Genomic DNA, 19,078 nt, shown 5'->3' with positions numbered 1-19,078 from the left:
CCTCTTCACAAGTCCTGTTTTCCTTTCCTAGAATAAGAGGATAAGTCTCTGACACAATGCAAGTCTGCCACAAACAAGGATGTTTACATAGCATTATAATTAACCAGCAGGCTTTTGCTCTGAACTGTACTAGGTGAGCTGCATAAGGAGAGAAGCTAGGGTTAAAAGAGGTTCTGAGGCCTGACTGCAGGCTCATGGCAGACCGAAACCCATCAGTGCTCTGTCAGGGAACCTCACCTTCAAACTCTGGGAAGGAACGCTCACAAAGAGGTCCTGCGGATATGCACACCCAAGAAAGACAACACAGCTTTCACTTTTTCGTTTTAATTAAAAAGTAATCATCTCATCTTATTAACAACACAAAAGTTCCAAAGAGGAAAAAAACACTATATAACACAAACAGGTCAGAACATAAAATGCTGCCATCTGGGGACCTTGAGTTTTTGAAACCACTGTTTACTCAGCCACTGGCAGGGACTCAGGTGAAGTCACTGCTCTCCCTCGTTTCTGCCAGGGGCCCCTTGAGACTGATCCGCAAGGCTCTAATGAGCACCATCCCTAGGGAGAGGGCAGCTTCCTTTGTTTCCATGTAGAGCAGCAGCCAGAAGTCCTCCCTCTAGTATCTTCACTCTGGCTCAAAAGTTATGAACAGCCTCCTGTAACAAGAACATGTCCAGCTACCAAAAGTCTGACATCAAAATGGTCCCTATCTCCTGCTGCTTAGAAAACAGAACAAGAGCCAGATTTTTGAGTCAAAAGCTCAAAGCAATCACTGAAAAAAAAAAAAAGGGTGTTCACTGCCAGAGTCTAGAGTTGCCTTCTCAGAGCCGATTCCTTTCAACTACCACTGGTGAGGGAGAGGCTAACAGAAATATTAGGGGTAAGAGTGGCTGGGGCCCAGGTTCACAGTTTGTGTTAAACTGCTGGTGACTGGAGCTGTGCAGTCCACGGGAGATCTTTCATTGAAATGAAAGTCAAAAAGAAAAAAAGAGAAAACCAAAACCCAACAACCCTGGGTCAGGCAGAAAAGTGGCCGGCTTGGCCACTCCTCAACAACTCCAGTAGCTGAGTAGCCAGCCGGCTTCTGAGTCCTCAAGCAGACCCCACGTCATGTGGGATGGGGTAAGAGGACACTGTGCCCACCAAGCCCAACCTGCTGCTCTGGAACCCTACACAGGAGCTGCAGGCAGAAGCTCGAGCTCTGGTGGGCCTGTGTGAGGCTGGACACCCATGGTAGGTTCAGAATGAACAAAGGCAGTGGCTTTCAACATGAAAATGCTACCCCAAGCTCACCCAGCTGGGGCTCAGCTGCTTCTTCCTCCCCTGCCCCACGTCCAGCTGACAGAGAGACAACTGAAATACAAATGGAGCCCAGACATCTATACTGCCCATGACCCCAGAGATATTTACTTTCTACCAAAAAAACCCACAAAAAAACAAAAACAAAACCCCCCAAACCCCCACCCCACCACCACCAAAATACACCTCCAGTGCAGTATAAACTCGAACTCTGGAAGGGGTAAGCAACATAGCCTTGGGCAGAAGAGAGCAGATGGTAGAAACTTATGACATTCGATGTGGACCTGGAGAGGTGCAGAGAACATCTTCCAAATAACTCTATTTAGAACGCAAGAGGTGGGAGGCCAGAGGAAGAGGGGACCAGGGGTAGTTGAGATTTAGCCTCAGTAATGCCTCTGGTATGATCCCATGGGGGCTTGGGGCCGCCCCACCTGTGCTGTGGTCTGGCTAACCAGGTGGGAGAGAGCAGGGCCACTCTGTATCAGAGTGTCCAGAGCCTTCTGTACACTTGGATTGTCAAAGTTGATACCTGTGGAAGACACGGGCCTCTGGCTAGCCAAGTTGCTGGCGGGTGCCAGGCGAGTGGAAGGCTGGCCAAAGAGCCCTTGGGAAGGAGCCCCAGGCCTGGGGCCCATGTTCCGAGCAGATCCTGCCTGTCCCAAAATGTTTGGAGGCTGATTGCCAGAGGCCTGTGATCTTTGCTGAGGCTGGCTGTTCGCTGCTATGGAAAAATTCTGGTTCTGGGTGTTTCCGGCAGCAACTGAGGGGGATGCAGAGCTGCTATTGGCCACAACCGTGCCACTATTGAAGAGGCTGAGGATTTTGGCCTGAAGCTCTTGCTGGGAGGTGGGGGGTGCCGCTGGAGTGGGTGTAGCAGAGGGGAGCACTTGGCCGCTCTGGAGCGTTTGGGAGCTTGGCTGTGTCTTCAGCGAGGCACCCGAGGTCGCCCCGAGTGGTTGACGGGAAATCGGGCCTACAAGACAGAAGGAGGAGGTATCTGGTTGAAAGTACCCTCCATGGGCAGGAGGCTTAGCAGCCCAGGGAAGAACAACAATCACTGATCACATCAATCACACAGTACACAGACTATAACATCAATTTCCCAAAGGGGCCACTTCATGGTACGTGCTGTTCCCAGAAAACAGCTTCATTCCTCCAGACAACTACTTAAAGAAAGAAGGTCGTCCACCTTGGTTCCCAGGGAGCCAGCATACTAACCCACCCACCACGGTAACTACAGAGCAGAGCCCAGGTCTTAAGTTATCATTACACCAGCATGGCTGGCCCACGGGAGAGCCCAAGGGATGCGCTCATTTCCCTTGCCCACCCCAAGAGCCCTGGGCCTGCCACCCTCCCAACAGAGCCTGGGGATTAGAGAAATGCAGAGTCAGAACTTCACCTCGGCCCTGCCACGTAGCTCACCAGGCAGAGAGTCGGCGCTGCTCCTCATCAGCCGCTCCTTCCGCTCTCGAAGGTAGTTGATGATCTTGTCAGTCTCTTCAGCAGTGAGGTACCTGTTGTCGGCCAGCAGGTTGATGAGGCTCTGGATGGCTGGAGGGTGCCCCCCGCGCAGTCCCTCCTCAGGGCCTCCCCGCTCTCTTTCCTGGAGGAGGGCTTCATCGGCCATCTTGGCCGCCTGTCTGGCAATCTCCTCGCGTTCCTTCTCCCGGCACTCGTTCTTATAGCGCTCATAATTTCTGGCCACCAGCACCATGGCATCTGCCTGGGGCATGTTGCGATGCTCTGCAGGAGGGAATGACCTGAGTTATTTTCTCCCATGACAGATCTGAGTGCCCACCTACTGGACTCTACCAAGCTCAGATGAGCAAGAAAACCATTACAGTGACAAAAAGCCTTGGGATGGGGATGGGGAGAGGTTGGGAGAGGAGGGGGATGAAGGTTGGGAAGATAGGTGAATGGATTTCTTTGCTGGGCAACAGACACCCTTGTACAGAGCTAGTTCTTTGGGGAATTCTTAGATCACAGACGTGTAGTAAAAACCAAAGAAACATGACAGTCTCTCACAGATTCAAAAAGACCATGCGGAGAATAACCACAGGAGGCAGGCCACGGGGGTCCAAAAAGCCCTTCTGTAAAGCCTGGCTCTCTACTGTGCTCCTAAGAATAGAGCTGTTTTTTTAATATATCAGTTCAAAGGTTACGGATTAAGATCAAACTGTGACCCTAAATAACCTCCTCTCCTCACCCCTGGGCAACAATGATTTACAGCGTTGTGAGACTTCTCAGCACTTGATAGAAATGTCTTCACACATCCTGAGGGGCTGTTCCTCAGAAAGACAAACGACCCGCTGGAGAGGCTTCTGCACTCCATTGTTATGGGTAAAACTGGTGGGGCAAATAGAAAGCCCCAGGGTGGCGGGAAAAGCGAAAGGTCTGTGCTGTGAGCGCAAGCAACGAGCAGGGAATCAGCTGGCTGAGTCTCAACAATCTGGGAGCAAAGGACTAAAAGCTACTTCAGGAAGGACTTCAAGGAACCTACTCTGGGCCTCCTCCCTGTTCTCACAGCCCCTCCACCCACTTCTCTAGCACACTTACAGAGTATCCTAATTGCCTGTTGTATGCTTTGTCCCTCATTAGAAAATCTGGTGAAAGCAAGGACTCTATTGCATTCAGTGTAGTATGTGCCAGAGCTGCGCTGGAGCCGGCCCTCACTGGTGAGAGCAGACTGTGTGCATCTCTTCCCAACTTGCCCTGAAGTGACTTCATGTTGGGAGCTTGATATAGAACACAGTGGGAGTATTTACACCATGGAAATCAGCAAATGCTATAAACCACACCGCCCCCCCCCCAGAACTGGTTGTTAAACATTTGCCAGCACATCACTGTATATACCTAAGTGCTAAATATAACGTCATATACAGCAGGCCCAGAACTGTATCCAGTGAAAGAATATCAGACGACTAAATGACTATGCAAGTCTCTGCCGTGCACTTATAAAAGGGCCCTACTACATTTGAGCTGAAATACATTTACCTAAAACCTGCTGCTTCTGAGTAAGGCATAAAAAAATTAATGGACTAGTGACTACTTCTGAAATTCTGACCCGCTTGGGCCTCCATACCTTGTGGGGTTCCAAACATGATGTTGACTGTACAGGAGCGGTGAATCTGGTGTTGCTGGGTGATGACAATAGCAAAGGGAGACCCTCCCCTGCTAACATCCTCCAAGGCTTGTGACAGTGACACCTCTGTGTTGAGGAAGATCAAGTCCACTACCATGCCTAGGTCTCGAACCTTCCGCCCCACAGATTCAGCATAATCTCTGTAGAAACAAACAGGACCCAGTGAGTACTCCCTGACCAACTCCCAACTCCCACTGTGGCACCTCAGCTAGCTGTGTGAGCTCCTATGAAGACTTCAAATCCCAGCTCTACCAGTGTCTCCCTAGCGCCCTCTTCAGGCTCCAAGAATCTAGACCAATTCCTTCTCTATATTGGCTCAGAATGGTCACACATAAAGTTGCCAATAGCACAGTATTTAGTACCCAGGTCCTTCTCTTGATTCTCTACTCTGATGTTCATTCCTAAACACCATCCTGATGCCTAAGACTTGTAACACATGTCCGTCTTTGTAGAGGCTACACAACATAGTGGGAAAAGCATGGGTTCTAAATGCTAGAAAGACAGGCTTGGATCCTACCACTAACATTTACTTGCAAAGTTGAAGCTTTAAGCAGGTCCCTTTACCTCTTACAAACCTCAGTTTCTTTACCAGTCAGACAGGATTAATATGGCTCAGCTCATACGTCACTTCTTTGACTTTCTCTGCAATCTAAATCAGATCCTTGATATATTTCTTATAAGACACATCACCAATACATTTATTTCTGTCATTTGTCCAACTAGGGTATAAGCTCCACAAGAGGAAGGGGCCATGTGTGTTTGCTTATTAGCATTACAGCTCCAGGACCTAGCACCTGTCACACATAGAAGAAATTTGATGAGTGAATACACATGAAACAGGATTACTGTGAAGATTAAAAAATTTATTTAAGTGCCTAGCATGTAGTAGTTCGGAGTAGGTGCTCAGAAAATGACATTATCATGAGTCAAAAGTGGGGGGGGGGGGCAAAAAAAAAAAGCCATCTGCAAGTTAAAGCAGCATCTGTTTCTAAACAAGGCAGCCCAGAGCCTGTGAATGCTGCCTGCTGCTTGGTGTCTCAACACCTATTTCCCTAGTCTCTGCCTTGAAATTAGCTCTTTAACCCCAAACTGCTAGAAAATACATGAAGTTATTTACTAACCACTTGGGGAAAGGGAACATAGCTACTCTCAAACTTGCAAGCTGCTATATACTCCCTTCTACACCTCTACTCTGCTTCTTCAAGGAAAAGAATGTGAAACAGAGGTACAGTAAAATACTGCTGTAACTCTGGCTTGGCTAGCATGGTCACCTAACAGCTCTGCAAGGCCACGGCACTTCACAAAGAAAGCCTGGCTCTTGGCTGACAAATGCAGAGACGTATGCCTTCCAAAGTACTGGGGATTCGGTGTTGTCTCACAAAGGGGACATTTATTGCTTTGCCTGACCAGCATATATTCCCCTTCGATTTTCCTTGGGAAGGCACCCCTTTCCCACTCAGTCCATATGGTTCCACAGGGCTAATTCCACTTTTAGCTCTAGGGGTGGGCACATGACCTAGCCCTGGCCAATCAGGGCATCCCAGCACTGCTGGTCAGAGTGATAGTTCAGGGATGGGAAAGTAAGCCTGGGCAGTCCAATGAGAAACAATTCCAGGACTTCAGGTGGAAGCAATGGGAAAGAGCAGCTCTCTTTCCACTGGTTTGCTGAGCTAAGAAGATACATGTCTAGAGCCAGTGCTGTTCTGCCTTTTTGAGTAGAAAGCTTGTCTGAGAGTGAAGGCAACAGAGAGAACAAGTCTTTATGACAGTGTGACCCTGTATGTGGCCATGCCTGAACTTCCCAGTCAAGCAAACTAAAAATTTCCCTTTGGGCCTAAGCCAGTTTGCAATGGGTCTTCTGTCACCTACAAGTGAAAGAACCCTGGTTAACACAGTATAACAATGCCAGAGTACACAACAGCCCAAGTTAAGTGTGTACAGCTGCCAAGGAACCTGAATTTCTCTTCTGATCCTTCTCCTCACTCAGGAAAAATATCCAAAGGGTTCTTACTTAGTCTGCTTGTTGACCACAATCACAGAACAATCAACAGGCCTCTCAGCATCAAAGCGTCTCTGGATTTCCTCAAAATACTGACGATAAAGCTCTTCTCTACGCCGTTCCTCACGTTTCAAACGCTCTGCAGGATGACACCAGAGAAAACTGAAACATGCACCGTGCCTTTCTATAAAAATAAGTCACAGGCCTTATTTTCAATCCTGAACTACTTGCAGGCAAAGGTCATAACACACACACACACACACACACACACACACACACACACACACACACACACACACTTCTCTGAATTAATCCTCTAGACTACCTCCTAAAAATAACCCTTATTATTGTCTTTTACTATTATAAATCCATTGACATGGAATGATTGGATTCAATGGCATGGTTGTTTTAATCTCATACATGCTGCCAAAATGCCCTCTAGAAAGGCTGTTACTAATTTATCCTTTCACAGGGGTGGAGCACCTAGTGCTATTTCTCCACATCTTAGTCAACATTGAGTATTGTCATTAAAAAACAAAACAAAAAACAAACCAAAAAAACCTGCCAACTTGATAGGTAAAAGATGGTATTTCATTATTATTCTAATTTTCATTTTTGGGACAACTATTTAAGTCCCCTATTGACAGGTAATTGTAATTTGTTTAAAAAAAATCAGGCAGTAAACAAACAAACACAACCCCCACCCCAAACAAACAAAATCAGGCAGTAAAGTGTAAGTTTTGTAACAAATTAGAAATGAGGTTCTTGGGCTTCCCTGGTGGCACAGTGGTTAAGAGTCCGCCTGCCAACGCAGGGGATGCGGGTTCGGGCCCTGGTTCAGGAGGATCCCACATGCCGTGGAGCAGCTAAGCCCGTGCGCCAAAGCCACTGAGTCTGTGCTCTAGAGCCCACAAGCCACAACTACTAGCCCACATGCCACAACTGCTGGGGTCCGCGGGCCTGGAGCCCGTGCTCTGCATCAAGAGAAGCCACCGAAGTGAGAAGCCTGCGCACTGCAACGAAGAGTGACCCCTGCTCGCCTCAACTAAAGAAAGCCTGAGAGCAGCAACGAAGACCCAATGCAGTGAGAGAGAGAGAGAGAGAGAGAGAGAGAGAGAAAGAAAAAAAGAGGTTCTTAACTTGACCAGGTGTAAAACAATCTAAAAATCTTTAAAGATGTATTGAATATATTGAGAAAATCAAGGCTTTTATCAATAAAAAACATGTTTGTCTTTACCTAAAAAGTAGATGCTGTTAGGTAAAAATTATAAATAAAACAAAAAACCCCACATACTACATAGATAATGCAAACAGTTTTACTTGGTCAATGAGCAAAAAAAAAAGCAAATGACCTCTTCTGCTCCCATCTTTTGTTCATTTTTTTTCTTATTGCTGGAATTTCGTATTTATTTCTTCTTGTTAGATGACTAAACCAGATGACGGTACTACTTCGCATTTTAAAAATGATTTTCAAGCTGAATGTTCTCTACACATGAATAGGATATTTGTATTTCTTCTTTTTGTGAATTGCTTAGCCAAGTCATTAGCCCCTTTCCAGTTGGTTATTAGCTTCCTCTTTCTTTTGTAAAGTGTCCTACCAGTGCTAAGTGCTGTTTCTGCTACTTTACCTTTTGCACGAGACTGACTTTCTGGGCCTGGAGGGCCTCGTCCATCAAAGCTATCTCTGTAACGGTCAAAGTAAGAGTCATCCTTCCTCCTGCAGTAGTCATCCATTCGCAGGTATCGGTCGTAAGAGCCTTCTCTCCTGAAAAGTTACAGAAATGTGCGCAAAGTTAAAAGTCTTATCCTGCAAAAATCAAATACAGAGAATTCTTCAAGACCCAGTTGTCTGTGAGGAAGTAAGGCACAGTAAGGCATAGGACTTTGGGATCAGACAAACGAAATTAGTATCTGGGACTCACTGCTTATCAGCTCTGTGGCTGGGACTGAGTTAACCTACCTTCCAAAATGACTGGGAGGATGTACAGAAAGCTCTCAGCATAAAGTAAGCTCTCTGGCCTAAAGTAAATACAAAATAACTGGTAGTAATTATTATTATTATTATTATTTTTTTAAATTTTATTTATTTTATTTATTTATTTTTGGCTGTGTTGGGTCTTCGTTGCTGCACATGGGCTTTCTCTAGTTGTGGTGAGCGGGGGCTACTCTTCGTTGCGGTGCGCAGGCTTCTCATTGCGGTGGCTTCTCTTGTTGCAGAGCATGGGCTCTAGGCACACGGGCTTCAGTAGTTGTGGCTCGAGGGCTCTAGAGCACAGGCTCAGTAGTTGTGGTGCATGGGGCTTAGTTGCTCTGCGGCATGTGGGACCTTCCCGGATCAGGACTCGAACCCGCGTCCTGTGCATTGGCAGGCGGATTCTTAACCACTGCGCCACCAGGGAAGCCCTGGTAGCAATGATTGATATTAGTTTTGAGGAACCATTCCATGCCCTCATCCCAAGCCTCCTTCCCTGTGCTTTTGAAAAACTGTGGTTAAAAACCAAAAAAATCAAAAAATCCACATAAATAATTTTTCATCACCCCGAACACAGACTCAACCCCCTTTGCTGTTACTTTGTCTCTATGAATTTGCCTTTTCTAAATACTTCATATAAGTGAAAACATGTATTTGTCTTTTGTGTCTGTCTGGCTTATTTCACGTAGCATAATGTTTTCAAGGACCATCAAGGTTGTAGCAGGTGTCAGAATTACCTTTCTTTTTATGGCTGAATAATATTGTTTTATGGATATATCACATTTTTTTATCCATCTATTGATGGACATTTGAATTGTGTCTACCTTCTGGCTACCGTGAATAGTGTTGCTATGTACATTCACATTCATCTGTGTGAGTTCCTCTTTTCAATTCTTTTGGATATATATTCAGGAGTGGAACTGATGGATCATTAATTCTACTATATTTAACTTTTTGAGGAACCGCCCAACTTTTTCACAGTGGCCATACTACTTTACATTCCCACCAGCAATGTATGAGGATTCCAGTTTCTCCACACCTCGCCAACACTTTTTTTTAAATAAATTATTATAGCCATCCTAGTAGGTATGAAGTGGTATCTCATCGTGGCTTTAATTTGCATTTCTCTGATAACTAAGTATGTCGAGCATCTTTTCACGTATTTATTGGCCATTTGTGCATCTTCCCTGCGGTTTTGCACAGCCAAAACAATTTGTACTCCATCTTTTTTTCCATTTGCATGATGTTGCCTTTCAGAGGCCACAGGGAGATTCATTCACTAAGCACAGTTCATCATCATTCACACATTCACCACATACTTATTAAGCAGCACATCTACCATTTGACAGACATTGGAAATATAGGGCTGATAAAGTCACTGCTATACAGAGCTTTCCATTAGTTCAGCAGAACACACATAAAAAAGACTATTACAAAAAAACCAAGCAGAATAGCTATACAGGTACCTGTACATGGGATCTCGGGAGTCTCTCATATCTCTGTATCTGTCATACATGGGGTCCCGGTGATCTCGAAAATCCCTAGAGTCTCTTAGGTCACGAAAGTCTCTAGGATCCCTCATGTCCCGAGCATCACGCATACTTCTGCTGTCTCTGTGATCCCGAATGTCTCTGCTCTCTCTGTGGTCCCGCAAATCTCGGGGGTCTCGCATGTCTCTGCTATCTCGAGCATCCCGGCCATTTCTGCCATCCCTGGGCTCTCTTCTTGGACTTCCTCGAATGGGGGATCGATCGCGTCTTGTATCTCGGCTGTCTCCAAAGCCATATGGATCCCTGTGGGAGGTAGCAAGAAAATGCTAAGACAAAGAAATTGAAGGAGCCAACCTTTCAGCTCTTTATTGGAGGAAGCCCCCACCCTCTAAGCATTTTTCTCTAAAATACGGCAGTCAGTGAGAACGTGATTAAAATTTTAAGGATAGTTACCATCTGGTCAGCAAATAAAGACTAGTAGGTTCTAGAATCTCAAAAGATTAGGATATTGAGGGAAGAATGTATGATCCAGAGTCAAAAGTTCTGACTGGGATCATAGTGTCTATCAGGCTTCAGGGACTAATTCAGTATTCTGTATACATGTCAAACTATCATCTCTATCTCAACAGATTTTCAAAGTGAAAGTGTCTTCCCTCAGAACCTATTTCCTCCCATCAGACTTGTTCGAAAGAGACTTTAAAAGGGGCGGAACATTGCATGCGTGCGTGTGTGTGTGTCATAATACGGGGCAAGACTCATGAAGAAAAAATGAGCAAACGGCACCATCTCATACAAAGTAACGGTGATCAAAGGCGTTGTCCTTAAAGTACAGAAAACCGTCACTTAAAACATCTAGCAGGATTAATCAAATTAAGGGGAAAAAAGAAAGAAGTACAATATGAGACATACAGTCAGGTACAGGTACACTCAGTTTCTCTACCTTCTTAACATACTTATTGAGAAGTGGTCTCTCTCAGTCTGAGGTTTATGTAGAACCTGGTTCCTTTTTTGCCAAGGTGTTTTTTTGTTTAAAAAAAAAAAAAACCCAAAAAAAACCAGTATTTGAAGTCACAGGTATGTTTGGCCTGATCTGCTTCAATATTCTTCATGAGACATCCCACCCAACTGGGAACTCACCCCCAACTTCTTATTCAACCCAATCAGGCCCAGACTGACTTTTTCATTTCTACCTAAAATCATCTTCCCATTTACCATGGTTTAAGTCCTTGAAAGTTAACTGGTTTTTCCTCTCTATCTCCACTAGGTCACTTGAATCCTGTTTGTTTTCCTTGTTCATTCTCATTGGATTTCTAAGTTCAATGCAAACTCTTATTTTTATGCTGGCACCACCAAGAGTTTCCAAAAAACAAAATCAAAACCCAATCTTCCAGATTTCAATTCATTCAGCAAATACCAGATTAATCATCTGAATTTCCACCTGTTACCAACTGCAGCTTGGCTATCACGCTTCTGGGCACCCTTCCCTAACAGATCTGGCCCCTTTGCATTTATTATTTCTCCCCCATTTCCTGATCCAACCTCCTTAGTTTTACTTAAGCTGTTCTTATGACTTAACTCACACTACGCATCTCAGTATTTCTGTTCATACGGCTTTTCAACATGGAATGTTCTTCTTGCACTAACTCTGGTGTCACCCAATCCTCAAAGGCAAGTTCATGTCCCATGTCTTCCAAGGAATCTCTAATCTCTAGCAACCGCTGACCCCTCCTGCTAAACTCTCTGAGCACTTACTATTTCTATTACTCATCTTGATCTGTTTACCTTTTTACGTCTTCCCGTGTGACCCACTTTAAGGATTACCTCCTCCATAGAACCTACCCTGAACTCTTGATCTTTTCCAACAAATATGCTCCTCCTCCATTCTTTTCCATCTCATCTACCTACTCAGTTGCTCAAGCCAGGAAACTGGATGTCATCCTTTCCTTAAAGTCGCATCCACTCTTCCAATCACATTTCCAAATTCTGTTAACTCTTTCTCTGAAATTAATGTCCATTCTGCCCGTTTCTTTTACCTCTATAAAGTACCACTGAAGGCCAACCCCAAACCATCTCTCCCCAAAACCACAGTAAGAGCCTTCTAAAGCAGTCTCCTCACCTCTCCTCTTGCCTGTTTCCCAATCTTTCTCCAGATTACTCTAAAGTGATCTTTTACACATATAAAACCCTTCACTGGTTTCCCACAGTATTTCGAATTCAGTCTAAAATCTCTACTGAGGCTAGTAAGATTCTCCCTGGCCTTGGCTCCTGTCTTCTCCAACCTAGTCTCACCTTCTCCCTAGTTCACCACTTTCTTACCATACTGACTTTTCAGCTATAACTAGTCAAGGTTTTTCCTGATGCCTCTACTTGAGTAGCAGGAACGAATCCATACTCATTTTCCAGGTCTCAGGCTTAAGTATCGCTTACTCCCTGATTCTGTTAGTTTAAAAGTTTATCTTCTGTCCCTAAATCCTGGCCACTTTCTCTCACAGCACTTTGTTTTCACTCATTTATCACAATTTGACGTCATTTATCACAATTTGACGTCATTTATCACAATTTGATGTCGCATTATCAATTTGTTTAATGTCTGTTTGCCCTACTAGACTGTAAGTCCATGAGGACAAGGACTGTCAGTTTCACTCTCCATGATAAAGCCACCGCATAGGTTTATATTGTCTGGCATGTAGCAGACGCTCCATGAATATGTTAAATGAGTCTTGCTCTGCACACGTATTTCTACTGCTGCACTTATCACACTGTTCTGTAGTTATTTGTTTACATGGCTTCCCTACCAAACAGTAAGCTCTTCCAAATGCTTTGTATCCATAGGACACAGAAAAGAGTTCAGTAAATGTTTAATGAATTGAATTGTTCAACTAAAATGTAAGCCTCTCAAGAGCAGGCACCATGTTTTCTTTATAGTTTTGTTATCTACCATGACTACACATATGGGCATTCATCATGATGCCCTCAGCTTGGAAGAGAACCTCAATTTCACTTCATCCACATGGTCACAGCAAAAACAATTTAAATGCCAATTCTGCTTCTATGAAAAGTCCTTGTCATATGTTTTAAGGCTCACAAGTACTCCTGATTTGTGGGAGCAAACATATGGGAGACTAGAGAATTTAAATGAGGACAGCTAAACATTTTTCCTATTAAAATAAAGTGCACACTAACCAAGATTTTTACTTCAACTTTTATTATGTCACATAAATCCGCCTAACACGTGTAACATCTGATCTAGTGTATAATATGGGCAAATACCCAGGATCTAATGGAAAGGGACAACTGTAAAGTATTTCTGGATTAATGATCAGCAGATAAACCTGCCTTGGGGAGCAGTTAGAAACAGTTATTAGAGGTGGAATCAGATTTCAAGTGTTCCCTGGCAATCAAGGCTGAAAGGGATCATGAACCTGACAGACCACAGACCACACAAAGCCGTGGGCTGGTGAAAACAGGGGTGGGGACAGGGATAAGAACACCATGTCAGAGCATGTTTCTCACAGACTCAGGATAATTATAAATGCCATATTTGGTGCGCATTCTTTTGAATCCACTGAAATACCTTACTCACCTGTCAAGAGTTTTCCCTGGAGGTTGACCATAACACCCTAGATTCCCCAAATCTGGGTTCGTGCTTCCAGTTTGGGAAGGCAAGCACTCTCCTCCCCTCAATGAATCTAAAGTCTGTGTGCAACAAAACTACAAATTTCCCCTCAATTACCTTCTGGGTAAAAATGTAGAAGAGACAATATTCACATGGGGAAGAACCAAAGGAGTGGTAGAAGCAGGGACAGAGAGGATAGTAATTCTCTAAAATGAAAAGGCAACGCTTTTTTCCTTTCTCCAAAAGACGAGCAGTATGGCAGACTGCTGCTCTTCTGGAGGCAAAAACAAAAAACCCTTTAAGGTCACTTTAAAACCCAAACAAAGAACTCGCCAGAACAAAAGGGCTCCTGCTTCTGGCCCCAACATGTTTCTCAAAGCAAGAACCGGGTAACAAAAAGGTGGTACAGTGTGCAGGATTCAGAGTGCCGCAAGGATGAAGCCTGCTGAATGAGATGCTTGACCTCAGATAACAAATGGGTTAGAAGTAAGTTTCTGGAGAATACAGTTCACTATATCATCCCACAGTACCAGAGGTGTTTAACTGGAGACCAATGCATTGTACCCTCAGGTACTAGGTCACTAGAGGCTAAAAAGAAACTGAATAGTTGTTAAAGAAATTTCAGAACCAGAGTCCACAAACTGAAGGCAAATGATAAAACCCACTAAAATTCTGTTGCAAATTCCTCAGCTATTCAGCAGGAGGGGGGAAAAGGCCAAATACTCTTTGCCTTGAGAGAAATAAAGTCACACCATTTCGAAACATCTGAGAGGTAAGGAGGGATGGGCGAAGGGAAAAACCATGGCAAGTGAGGTGCTTCTGGTAGAAGTGCTTCTCTTCCTGGGGATGATAGGGGTATGCAGAGCACTAGGCATTTGACAGCTTACTGATAAGATGATTATCTTGGACAACTGATGTACTTTGAGCTTCTCTTTGTCTAGAGACTGAGACCTCAAGCCCAGGATGGTGTCCTTTGGCCTTGGCTGTACAGAAGATTAGGGAGGAAGGCCTCTGTCCTATTCTTTGTCAGCATCTCCTTTTTTTCTTTCTGTTCACATTAATATTTTCCTTGGGAGGCCAGCCTTTTTTTTTTTGCTCCTGAAAAAAAAATCCTTCATCAGCTCTTCGTACTTCTGTTCTGTCACAGATACTGTCCACAAATACCATTCTCTAAATGGCCGGCTGCTGTGTGATGTTGATCCCCCACCATGCGCTCCATGCTGTTAGAAACAGAGACAACAGACTTGTACAGAATTTTGCCATTAGGTGCAGGTAGGATAATGGGGTGCAATGAGATATCACACATTACAAATCCAAATTTTATAAGTGCCCATGCTTCTCCCTAGGAAGCACACTGATGATTTTCTCAAACACAAATACGACTCTTCTGTTGGTAGAGAGAGGCGGCACTTGCTGAGAACTGACGGCTCTTCTTTAAGTGTTAGTGCAGAGGTAATCACAGCCTGCAATCTTTAATTGTGAAGCCCACCTAGAGCTAGGGCCGTCTCATACCCAAGGAGCAAGCAGTTATCAAAGGAATTAACACTGTGGATACACAGAAATCACCTCGGGCTACATAAGAAACTTGTCTACAGTTAGGTTATTTCTTTTCTTCTTTAAAGAACTGAAATATAGTTGATGATGACGAGGTTATTTTTGATGAACCAATCCTTGATGATTTTCACCAAAGAGGCACCAGGCCTAACATCCTTCACGAATACATAGGGAAATTCTCTGCAGAGTTCTTTTTTTTTTTTTTTTTTCTGCAGAGTTCTTGATGTAGACAAGTTAATTCTATTTGCTTTTTTTTCAGGTCATGCAGGAAGGTTTAGGAAATGCAGAGTCTCACTTGGAGGCCACGTCTGCATAAGGATATATTCCAGACCTGGATTGTCGAAGTGTTGAGCTGAAGATGGAAACTGAGAACTGAGGTACGACTAGAATCATGGTCCAGTCTCTGAGGAAGGTAAGGACTGATGCCTAGCACCAATGCTAGACAAGCTGCATGGTAACTATGCAATGTACTCAATGCATACAATGGAGTCCAATGAAGTGGTCCAAGGATTAAATGATGAGAATTCAGGCTGAAATCTGATCCAGAGCAGGGATCCCTGATGCAGAATTCTGTGCTTGGCTGGGCCAATATTGTCAGAACCACATTCTGACAGCTGGAGTCATTAGGGAGGCATATTACTGAACGGAGAGCAAAGCCAGCAGAACCGTGGCTTACAGAGACATTTGAAGAGGTGATAATCCTGTGAAAACTCCCAAAGATACTGAGGTGTTTTGACACTCAAGGTTAAAGTCCAGCAAAACAAGATGTTACAAAGGTCCTGCCAACATGCTTAAAAACAATTCTCTTATTAAAAGTAGCAACACTGAAGACACAGAGTTACAACTTAAGGGAAATGTGTGCTATAGGTAGTGGGGTTTTTTCCTGTGAATAATGCATTTCTCTATGCCTGGGGGCACATAAAATGATTAGGGTTGCCAAATGAAGGCAGTTGGATTGTTGTCAACATACTGGTTCGCTTGGAATTATCTCAAGGTTCTGACTGAAAGCATGCACCCAAAAAGACAGTGCTATCCAGTGTTCACCCTCAGAGAAATGATTAGCCCCTTCCAGACTAACCACACACTTTGCCTACTTACTGTATTTTATTTCTACCCTATTGGTAGATATACCTATTGGTATATCTTGAGATAATTTGTGATCAGGGCAATGATCAAAATGTTAGTGTTCTATTCTGAATACAGTGTTCAATTTATCTGGCTTTAAGGTTTGAAAATTTTTATTTTTATTAAATGTAAAAAAACTCTGCTTAGATTTTTAGATGGGGCCCAGAAAAGATTTTACTAAATGTGAACATCCCTCTTCCCCGAACCTTACTAAAGCATGACTATATGAAACTTAATCATGGCAAACACCACGATGAGGAATCCAGTTAGGGACTATCACCAAGGAAGACTGATTCTTAATGGAATTTGAATTAGCCTAGCTGTCCCTTCTATTGATTGTAAATAAAGTGGGAAGCCACAGCCCTATCCACATCCCAAACAACCTCATTTTAGAATTTATTTCTGAGGAAGATGATATATTAAAAGGTATATAAAGGTAACGTGTATTTATATTTGTAAATCTGGTTAAGGAGAACATTTTAAAAGACCCCCTCCAATGTTGTTTGTATGTTTTTCCTTGGGGGGGGGTATTAAAAGAAGAAAAACAGCATAAAATATTTCTTCTATCACAGATGAAATTATGGAGTGGCATTTTAGGTTGGGGTGAAATTAATCTTTTAAATTTAATGCAATTTAAAATGTAAATTGCCCTGGCAATGGCTATATTGGATTCCAACCAGGTGAGTTGGTTATTTCCCCTACATTGCCAATGCAGGTTGAATGCCTACAATCAACTGGAAATGTTAAAAGCATCTGGTTAGGTATACTGTTAATGGAATGACATAAAATATTCTTCTCAATCCATAGCACAAATGGGAACTACTCTGTATTCTGCAATGTGCACTCCCCCTTTTTTGCCTGCGGAAACACACCAACATTATCTAGAGATCATAAGCATCATGGGGACAACAGAAAGGAGGAGGATTTTACCAATGGAGTGTTTTATAGTGACCAATTCCACACTCCTGGTAAGCTACCTACTTCAGAAACACACACACTAGAGCTCCTTAGAAATTAGGTATACACCGTATCTCCTTTCAAGTCATTTAGCAACCACAACTTCCAGTGCAGCCCCATATTTCTGACCAACAGATACAAACTCTTAGCCACCTGTATTCCATGTTTACCGGGGCAAGGAGCAACACAGAGGGACTGCCCAACATCTGCAGCACGGTTAGATGCAGCACAACGGAAGCAGACATTATATGGATTTGCTGAAGCTCTACAGGATTCGTTTATGTTCTTTAGCATACTCACACATACACACAAAATGAATCAATACAGTATTTACCTGCAAGCTGCAGGTGTTCGTTATGGTGTTAGAGAGAACAAACAGAATACCAATGTATATGCTCATTTCTGCAGTGAAACCAATGGATGACCAGGGTATCCACCTAACAGCTGTGGTGTAGCTATAGTTGTGGTGTCAGACTCAACTCCTCTGTGCAGGCAGAGTGCTCAAAGAATCTAACTGAAATCAGCAGCATTACTTTGCCTCTAGGGTCTGCTTGAGCTCTGCAGAACAGACACGCGTAATTTAATCCTGGTAGCTTAGAAAATATCCTCACATCCAAGTGGGGGCATATACACCAAACACACAGCAGCCATTCCTTCCTATAAGTAGGTAACAAACTATAGGTGTTTTTGGTCCAAAGCAGGACAACTGTATGTTATGTGTAAATGCCAGCTAGTTGGGTATATCCCTAGGTGACCTGTGGAGCTACCAGTACAGACTAGGATTCATTGTACTCAGCAGTGTTCAGTTTATCATATGAAATGTAGTTTACTGTGGTATATAGTTTAGGCAGAAAACTGGCGTTTTACTTAGGGGAAAAGTCAAAACCCATGCTGAATATCCACTTGGGCCATGAAGAGACACCAGATATGAGATATATATGTCCACATTCCACACAAAACCGCACACACTACATCCACTTGTGTGCTGTTTACGGAGCCAGACAGTTTGAATATAATATTCTCATCTTTGGTATAAATGGTAACGTTAATAAGGCTCTTCTTTAAGAGAAGGGACCAATTTAATGCACACCTTGAGGATACACATCAGGACTACCTCTTTTGTAAATAGTGGAAGAACATCTGGGGAAATGCCTTTTATTTCCAGGAAAGCTAAGAAAAAGGGAGACTTCTGAGAGGTGGGGTGTTTTTGCCCTTTTTATTTCCCCTCGATAGGTAACCCAAGCATGCGAGCACACAGGGGATCTGCAGCACAGGCACAGTAGCAATCTCTCAAGCAGCACTTTCTGTAAACCTGGGTTAACATCTGGACCAGCAGCCATTTGGAATGAAGAGTCGAATCTCTGCTGCCTGCTGCAGTGCAGCGCAGCACACACCAACGACCCTTGGGCACTCCTGCTGTGGAGGCTCCCATTGACACGTGAGCTGGGGACAGACAGAGATTTATCCTCTTCCAATCGCCTGCAACTTATGTTGCAAGCTGAACTTGCTGGGTTTGTCACGGAAAACACAAAGCTTCCTCTGCATCTCCTGATGTAAGTTTTAAAAAAGCAGCAAGGCCCTTCACACAAGGTTCATGTTCTTATTGTTTGCTTGAGCGTTTCTGATTTGTTGGGGGGAAGAAAAGACCCTTGATGTACGAAGTTGGGCTTAACTCCCCAGAGCCCAACTCTCCCAAGGTAACTCACTGCTTCAGGGTACTTTACCTTCGTGTGGGGCTGGGTCTTGATGGAGCCGTATTCATATTTCTTCTTTCCGCTGCCTTATTAATATCTGAAAAGAATAATCAACCCATCTGTTCAATGCTACGGAATAAAAACAAGATCATCAGCACATTTCAAATGAAAGCAACAACAAAAAAACTACAATGACAACCAGATGGTGTAAGAAAATCCATTCAGCAGAC

General features: G+C 43.8%; 1 protein-coding gene across 2 annotated transcripts in view; it reads right to left on the bottom strand.

The window, feature by feature from the left end:
• Positions 1 to 316: 316 nt before the first annotated feature.
• NCOA5 (nuclear receptor coactivator 5) overlaps positions 317 to 19,078 on the bottom strand; it is a 30,520-nt gene continuing 11,758 nt past the window's right edge. Inside the window, exons 2-8 of one of the 2 annotated variants that reach the window (XM_060030706.2) lie at positions 18,879 to 18,945; positions 9,879 to 10,205; positions 8,069 to 8,205; positions 6,453 to 6,579; positions 4,382 to 4,581; positions 2,722 to 3,042; positions 317 to 2,272 (exon numbers count right to left, since the gene is read on the bottom strand). In XM_060030706.2, coding sequence (XP_059886689.1) covers positions 1,683 to 2,272; positions 2,722 to 3,042; positions 4,382 to 4,581; positions 6,453 to 6,579; positions 8,069 to 8,205; positions 9,879 to 10,205; positions 18,879 to 18,916 — 1,740 coding nt within the window. In that variant the 5' untranslated portion in view covers positions 18,917 to 18,945 and the 3' untranslated portion in view covers positions 317 to 1,682. Of the gene's footprint in view, positions 2,273 to 2,698; positions 3,043 to 4,381; positions 4,582 to 6,452; positions 6,580 to 8,068; positions 8,206 to 9,878; positions 10,206 to 18,878; positions 18,946 to 19,078 lie in introns of both variants that reach the window. The other variant, XM_060030708.2, reaches the window with a different exon arrangement.

This window comes from Delphinus delphis, chromosome 15 (genome assembly GCF_949987515.2).
Source record: "Delphinus delphis chromosome 15, mDelDel1.2, whole genome shotgun sequence".
NCBI classification, from domain to species: domain Eukaryota; kingdom Metazoa; phylum Chordata; class Mammalia; order Artiodactyla; family Delphinidae; genus Delphinus; species Delphinus delphis.
Note: the sequence above shows the minus strand (reverse complement) of the source record. Positions and strands in the feature narration are given on the sequence as shown.